The sequence below is a fragment of the Vipera ursinii genome (assembly GCF_947247035.1).
Source record: "Vipera ursinii genome assembly, chromosome: 4".
NCBI lineage: Eukaryota > Metazoa > Chordata > Lepidosauria > Squamata > Viperidae > Vipera > Vipera ursinii.
In genome coordinates this window covers 56,458,573-56,467,072 of record NC_139514.1, presented here as the reverse complement: position 1 = coordinate 56,467,072, position 8,500 = coordinate 56,458,573, and the positions used below count along the sequence as shown (strand labels likewise).

General features: G+C 41.6%; 1 protein-coding gene and 1 long non-coding RNA gene across 2 annotated transcripts in view; one reads left to right on the top strand and one right to left on the bottom strand.

Moving 5' to 3' along the window:
- Positions 1–8,500, bottom strand: part of LOC310640274 — a 367,510-nt gene that overhangs the window by 95,358 nt on the left and 263,652 nt on the right. The window lies entirely within an intron of this gene.
- HSF2BP (heat shock transcription factor 2 binding protein) overlaps positions 4,538–8,500 on the top strand; it is a gene marked incomplete at its 3' end in the record, with an annotated part of 29,816 nt that continues 25,853 nt past the window's right edge. The window contains exons 1-2 of the mRNA XM_083361585.1: positions 4,538–4,611; positions 6,345–6,495. Of these exons, the coding sequence (XP_083217711.1) occupies positions 4,561–4,611; positions 6,345–6,495 (202 nt within the window). The 5' untranslated portion in view covers positions 4,538–4,560. The remainder of the gene's footprint in view (positions 4,612–6,344; positions 6,496–8,500) is intronic.

Genomic DNA, 8,500 nt, shown 5'->3' with positions numbered 1-8,500 from the left:
ATATGTTTTTTTCTTTTTTTCCTTCCCCATTTTTTGTATAATGAGTTAGATTTCTATACTAATATAGTGGCAGGGCCAAGCAATATAGATCAATATATGAAACATTCAAGTTGACTACTTTATTGCAATTCTACCTACAGGAATCTCCCCAAACAAGATTCCATAGAGCCATTTCTCCCAGTTATTTTCCCAACTCATGGCTAATAGAAATGGGGAGACAAAAAGGAAAAACAGGTCTTTTTAGCCCAGCACAGAAAAGATACACTTACTCCTAATTGGAATTGGTGGAAGCAGTTCTTCAGCCTGTGAAAATACCATGGCAGCCTTATTGCAGAATTGTTGGATAAAAAATCCCTCCCTCTCTTCCAATCTGAGGTACTGTGTTATCAAAGCTGTATGCATGAGGATGAAGCCTAAACAATACAGTACAGTATTGCACAGTACAAAAATCTCCCCATCACTTCAGCACAGCAGATTCTCAAATGCTGGAGATAGCTGAACTTTCTTTTCCCCCCACCATTTTCACCTCTGTTTCTGTTGCTGTGAAAGGCAGAAGAACCAAAGGAAAAGAAGTAAGCAGGAGAGAAGTTGTGATAAATGGCTTCCTTGGTAGCCATTCACCAATCCCACACATAAGATCAGAAAACTAGCAGGTGCAGATACATGAGACTTCTGCCAGTAACTGGCCTCAAAGAAGACATTCTTTACCCCATCTGCCTGAATTTCAATGTGCAGAATTTCTATTGCAAAAGCAGAATGGGGTCCAAACTCTTGTCAGTACTTGTGGAGAGTGAGGAAGATAACCTTGACTGAAATAAGTCAGATCTGTTACTGAAGCAGAAATCGTGACTTGCAGTCAAAACAAGAAGTTATACACAATTGACTCAGGCAGACACCCAATTCACACAAGAATAAGGAGGTTATGTGCAGTAGGGCAAAGTGATTTGAGAAATTGCTGTCAGTCCCACTATGTAGATCAAACCAAGAAATCAAAAAGTAACTTCTAATATTGGCAATAGTACTAGAGTTTTGCTTATTGTTGTTTTGGCTCCAAGTGGGGCTGGAATCCTAGCTTCTACAGCCACTTTATTTACTTTGTTTTAGAGGAAAGATCAATCTATTGACCTACAGAATACTTGCTGTATTGTATTATAATAAAAATATGACAGTACTCCACATCTTAACATTTTTTCCCTATACACATCCAAACTTTTATCAAGACTATCTGGAGTACAGAAATCTAGACAACCATCAGTTATCCATTAGCTAAGAAACAGAAAACAAGCAACTCTGTTCTCACCTAGTGGTTAGTTGGCAAATAATCCTTTGCCCCCCCCCCCAAAAAAAAAATCATGGACAGAGCAATTGAATTGTTAGCTGTGAAGTCGTGTCTGACCCATCGCGACCCCATGGACAATGTTCCTCCAGGCCTTCCTGTCCTCTACTATCTTCTGGAGTCCATTTAAGCTCACACCTACTGCTTCAGAGTCTCCATCTAGCCACCTCATTCTCTGTCGTCCCATTCTTCTCTTGCCCTCAACCTTTCCCAGCATTAGGCTCTTCTCCAGTGAGTCCTTTCTTCTCATTAGGTGGCCAAAGTATTTGAGTTTCAACTTCAGGATCTGGCCTTCTAAAGAGCAGTCAGGATTGATCTCCTCTAGGACTGACTGGTTTGATCACCTTGCAGTCCAAGGGACTCGCAGGAGTCTTCTCCAGCACCATAGTTCAAAGGCCTCAATTCTTTGGCACTCAGCCTTTCTTATGGTCCAGCTTTCACTGCCATACATTGCAACTGGGAAGACCATAGCCTTGACTTATATGCACTTTTGTTGACAGGCTGATGTCTCTGCTTTTTAGTGTGCTGTCTAGATTTACCATGGCTTTCCTCCCCAGGAGCAAGCGTCTTTTAATTTCTTGGCTACAGTCCCCATCTGCAGTGATCTTGGAGCCCAGGAAAATAAAATCTGTCACTACCTCCATTTCTTCCCCATCTATTTGCCAGGAATTGAGAGGGCCGGATGCCATGATCTTGGTTTTCTTAATGTTAAGTTTCAAGCCAACTTTTGCACTCTCCTTCTTCACCCGCAACAAGAGGCTCTTTAGTTCTTCTTCACTTTCTGCCATTAGAGTGGTATCATCTGCATATTTTAGGTTGTTGATATTTCTCTTGGCAATCTTAATTCCAACTTTTGATTGATCTAGCCCAGCCTTTCTCATGATATGCTCTGCATATAAGTTAAAAAGGCAGGGAGATGGTATACAGCCTTGCCGGACTCCTTTCCCAATTTTCAACCAATCAGTGGTTCCGTGTCCAGTTTACACTGTTGACCCGCATATAGGTTTCTCAAGAGAGAAATAAGATGGTCTGGTACTCCCATCTCTTTAAGAACTTGCCACAGTTTGTTGTCATACACACAATCAAAGGCTTTAGCATAGTCAATGAAGCAGACGTAGATGTTTTCCTGGAACTCCCTAGCTTTCTCCATGATCCAGCGTATGTTGGCAATTTGATCTCTAGTTCCTCTGCCTCTTCAAAATCCTGCCTGTACGTCTGGTAGTTCTCGATCCACATACTGCTGGAGTCTAGCTTGTACGATTTTAAGCATAACTTTACTAGCATGAGAAATGAGTGCAATGGTGCGATAGTTTGAACATTCTTTGGCACTGCCTTTCTTTGGAATTGGAATGTAAACTGACCTTTTCCAATTGAGTTTTCCAAATTTGCTGGCAAATTGAGTGTAGCACTTTTACTGCATCGTCTTTTAAGATTTTGAATAGCTCAGCTGGAATACTGTCACCTCCACTAGCTTTGTTGTTGCTCAGCTTTTCTAAGGCCCACTTCACTTTACATTCTAGGATGTCTGGCTCGAGGTCAGTGACCACCTCATCATGGTTATCAGGGACTTTAAGCTTGTTCTTGTATAGTTCTTTTGTGCAATTTTGCCACCTCTTCTTAATCTCTTCTGCCTCTGTTAGGTCCCTGCCATTTTGGTCCTTTATCTTGCCCATTTTTGTGTGAAACATTCCCTTCATCTCTCCAATTTTCTTGAAGAGATCTTTGGTCCTCCCTATTCTATTGTTTTCTTCTATTTCTTTGCACTGTTCATTTAAGAAGGCATTCTTATCTCTTCTAGCTATTCTCTGGAATTCTGCATTCAATTGGGCGTATCTTTCTTTTTCTCCCTTGCCTTTCACTTCCCTCCTTTCCTCAGCTATTTGCAAAGCTTCCTCAGACAGCCATTTTGCTTTCTTGCATTTCTTTTTCTTTGGGATGGTTTTAGTTGCTACCTCTTGTACAATGTTGCGAACCTCTGTCCATAGTTCTTCAGGCTTCCAGGCATATTGTGGGGATACTGTGATTGGCATTAATATGATCCCTTCGTCAGGGTGGTTACTTTATGTTGTTTTGTGCAAACACAGTCTGTAACGCTAAGATGTTACATTGCAGAACACTGATGAAAGCCAGTTGATTAACCTTGGGTCAGCTGTTCTCTCTCAGCCCAACCTACCTCACAAGATTGTTGTTGTGGGGAAAATAGGAAAAGGGATATATTCACTACCTTGAGTTATTTGTAAAATTCATAAAGGTGGGACACTAAACAAAGTGCTTTTTTGGTAGGGGATTACTGTGCTGCCCTTAAAGTAAGCATTATTCTTTAGTGTCGTTTGTGTGGGTGGGTGGGGTGGTGTGGGGGATGGAATTACTATTCACTATAAATTAAATATGCCCAATTAGAAAGGTCTATATATCTTAAAGCAGGGGTCTTCAAACTTGGCCCTTTTATGACTTGTGGACTTCAACTCCCAGAATTCCTCAGCCAGCCAGGGCTGGCTGAGGAATTCTGGGAGTTGAAGTCCACAAGTCATAAAAGGGCCAAGTTTGAAGACCCCGGTCTTAAAGGATAGTGGTTTCAATAAATATCTTTTCATACATGGAGTTTTACATGTTCTCACAGAGTTACACCGAGATATTAAAAGAGCCTTGGTGGAGCAGTGGGCTAATGCCTCCTTAAGTAACACCAGCTGCCTGCAATTAGTGCAGGTTCGCATCCCACCAGGCTCAAGGTTGACTCAGCCTTCCATCCTTCCGAGGTAGGTAAAATGAGGACCCAGATTGTTGGGGGCAATAAGCTGACTTTGTAATAATGCTGCTTGGGGTGTGTGTGAAAGCCCTAATGAGCAGGCATATACATAGAATGAAGGCTACTGCTAAGTTTGTAAAGCCGCCCTGAGTCTTCGGAGAAGGGCGGGATATAAATGGAATTAAAATAAAATAAATAAAATAAAATAAATAAAATACCACCTCTCCAAAGTTAGGAGATCCCGGCCGAATCAAATCGGCGACCAGAAGCAAAGTTTGCTTAAACAGGGTTACCAATTGGCACTTCCAAGGCAAGAGACGGACTTTTTAACCACCAAGATAAACAACACAGAGCGGCAGAAGAGTCCCGACGGCCGGCTGCTTTCGAGAGTTGAGGGGACCCAGCCGCAAGATGACTGTCACGTGAGGCGGGGCGAGCCCGAAAGGAGAAGGGCGTCCTTTCTCGATTTTGTGTCGAGATGATGCGCGGCAGCTCAGCCAGCCCGGGCAGCTCAGCGGCCGGACAGCAGGTAGCGGAAAGCGCTGGTTTTACTCTCCGGCGAGATTCTCGATCCTACGCTCGAAATTAGCCTTTCCCCCCTCGCTTAGGAGGAGGCGGCAGAGGGGAAAACGAGGTTTCTTATTCCCCTCCCTTCCCATCAGCCACATTATGGTAGTGATCAAAATTGGGTTCCGGCCTCCAGAAATCGACCGTGAGGCGCTTTTTCCCGTGTTTTTTTTTTCCCCGTGCCTCCAGAGACGGGCAATCCTACAAGTATGTGAATACAGCGGCGGCTGAATTCTCACAACATTCAAGGCTGTTTATTTGACAGCCCCGTGCGTTGTGCGAACAGGTTAATTGAGTGAGCCGCCTGTAACTGTTGACTCCTGAGGCGCTTAGAAAGGGTTTTTTTTTTTAAATTCCATTTATATCCCGCCCTTCTCCGAAGACTCAGGGCGGCTTACAAGCTTAGCAGTAGCCTTCATTCTATGTATATGCCTGCTTGTTAGGGCTTTCACACACACCCCCAAGCGGCATTATTACAAAGTCAGCTTAATTGCCCCCAACAATCTGGGTCCTCATTTTACCTACCTCGGAAGGATGGAAGGCTGAGTCAACCTTGAGGTATTTTAAGGATGTGGTCTTAAGCGTGTTTGCTTAGAAATAAATGTAATAAATGAAAACACCTAGTCTGGTATGTAAAATAATTCATCACACCGTTTTAATGCTAATAATATACAGTTTTCTGAAATATAATGGTAGTGAACCAGACACATTCATGGAAGGTGAACACTTGTATATGGTTACTGTGGCTGAATATATGTATGTGTGTGTGTGTGTGTGTGTAATATCTGTTTATAATAATAATAATAATAATAATAATAATAATAATAATAATAATAATAATAATAATATAATAATAATAATAATTAATAATAATATAATTTAATTTTTATACCGCCCTTCTCCCGAAGGACTCAGGGCGGTGTACAGGGCAATACAATAAAATACAATATATAAAAATTAAAAGAAATATTAAATACAGTAGCCCAATTAAATAAATTAATACAAAATGTTAAAATACCCCTAAACCCATCAGACCAGGCCGGCTTGTTCAAATAAATATGTTTTTAGGTCACGTCGGAAGGAGCGAAGGTCGGGAGCCGTCCGGAGCTCCATCGGTAAATGGTGAATTGTCTTAGACGATTATCAGTTGGTTTCTTAACTATTGTGTATTGAAATAAGTTACCTTATGTAATTTGCTAAGATGGCTTGTTTTTAGCAAGTTATAGCTAATGAAAAGTTTTGTGTGAATATAATGTTAAATTGTACTAAATAAAATGGATGTTAAAGCTCTCAATCTTTTCCTTGAAGCTAAAAGGGGGAGCAAGTTGTCTTGTATGTAAAACTAACTGCTTTTTCAGCATTGTATATGCTGCATATGCAGATTTCTTATACTGTAAGGTGAATGGTTCTTCCCAGCTAAAATAAATGTGTACTGCTATGGTTCACTTCCCTGTGCAGAATTTATCCAAAGACAGGTTAATTTCTCAAATGTTCTTTTTCACCTAAATACTCACCTTCCATCTACTCTTTTATATACCATAATTTAATACTTCTGCAATGTATAAATCCAAACAATATATGAAAACTATGGTCAATATAGCCCAAAATGTAACAGAGAAATAAAGTTTGTTGTTAAAAACATTTGTTGAATAGCAGAGAGAGAAAAAAGGGGAAAATTGTTTTGTTCTGTTGCAGAAAACGGAAGTAGAAGTTGAATTTGTTAAGGTCGAAAAGAGAGCTTTGGAGAGGTTGACAACTGAAGTAATGCAGATGCATGACATTCTGCCCAAGATATTGAATAGTGATATCTTAGAAAGCTTTCAGAAACTGGATGCCCTTGAAACAAGTAAGTTCTCTTACATTAACCACAGTTAATTCATAGAATAGTATTGAATATTCTATGAAAGCAAGACAATTGTTAGTATCGTTTGTTAGGTTGTATCCTGGTTTTTATTTTTTATTTTTTTGAATATTCTGTATTCAAGGCAGGAATGTAGTAAAATATATAATACAAATGTTTGTAACTTACAAAAGGCTCTCTTTTTTTGTTCAAAAGCAGTTAAGGTGCAAGAGTGAAGAATGTGAAGTAATATGAAATATTGAGACGACATTTTCCTTGCCTAATAATCTACTGTGTTTCCTTGAAAATAAGACCCGGTCTTTTTTTTGCCTCCAACAGAGGCACCAGGTCTTATTTTTGGGGGTGGGGGTCTTTCCCACTCACCTTGCGGTGACAGCACCGACAGCCCCACCCAGCCGGCCCATTTCTTCTGCGGCTGGAGAAACAGCTTAATTCTGCAGCTGAAAATGGAGCTCCGGTCTGCATTTCGCAGTCACAGGCCTTCTGGAAAGGCCTCTGCAGCCGAGAACTGAGCTATGGAAAGGCCTCTGACTGCGAAAGGCAGGCCAGAGCTCCATTCTCAGCTGCAGAATGAAACTGCTCCTTTGGCTGCAGAAGAAGTGGGCCGAGGCAAGGCAAGTGTGGATCCATGGGAAGCCTGGCTGCAAGTAAGCTCCACACCCCTATCTCCACCCTAGCTTGATTTTTAGGCATGTGCCTCACCAAACAAAACTAGGGTTTATATTAGGCCTACCCCCAAAAAATCAAGCTAGGGCTTATTTTTGGTGTAAGTCTTACTTTTGGGGAAACACGGTACTTCAAATCAAGTTGAAAAATGGAAATAATTTTGAATGGAAAATTGGCCGCTAGGAAGAGTATTAAAAACATTCCTCCTGATGCTTTGTTCCCTACCAAATGATCTTTTTATGACAGGAACTAAAATTCTAAATTCATAACTTGCACGGCATTACTGTATTTTTTCCATGTATAAGACGCACCTTTGTATAAGATGCTCTGGCATGTGAGTTCCAAGCTTACAGCAAACAAAGTCAGCACTCCCAGTGCTTTAAATAGATGCCTCTGGCTGGCCCCACCCCCCTAACCAGCATTCAGCACGATGAGCATGCATAGTCAGTTCACAGCAGCAGCCTTCCGACCCTGGTAAACAAACCGGTGTGAGCACTGGCGTGACAGCAAGGCAAAGGAAGCGAAGGCAGGTTTTAAACTGCCCGCCGTTTCTCCGCGCCAATCAGCTGTATGAGGGAAGGAAAGGGCTGTCGCTGCCATCTATGCTGATGGTCCCATCCGCTGCCTCGACGCCGTCATCCGACGATCTTGCCCCCTCCCCCCTCCCATTAGTGGCAAGCCCACAGGGACTTGACACCTGCACAGGCGGCATGGCAGCGGCATGTAAAGAACCCACACAGGCATGCTCTGGGCTGCGGAGGTTACCATTATTTTTTCGTGTATAAGATGCTGCACTTGTATAAGATGCACCTGATTTTTGAACAGGGTGTTTGCAGGAAAAAGCAGCATCTTATACACAGAAAAATATGGTATGTTTTCTACTGGGAATTTGTGGAAACAATTCATGATACATGGTGGTAAGCAGTTAAAAGTTCAAATTAAAAAGACTGTACAGTTGCTTTTCTTACTCTTGATCATAACTGATCTAGTTACTTCAGCCTCAGTGTTACTGTTTTCATATTCTTGTGGTTTCTGAGTGAAAGAGGAGAATATATAATTGCTTGCTGCCTATCTGAGCCAAATATAACAATAACACTTAGACTTATATACCACTTCATAGTGCTTTACAGCACTCTCTAAGCTGTATATACTTATATTCATCAACCTCAGAAAGAAGGAAAGCTGAGTCAACCTTGAGTTCAGGATCAAACTCCTGGCAATGGGCGGAATCAGCCTGCAATACTGCATTCTAACCACTGCACCACCACAGCTCCGAATCTGTGACATTATGGATTCAGACTGAACAGTCTAGAATCGGCAACCC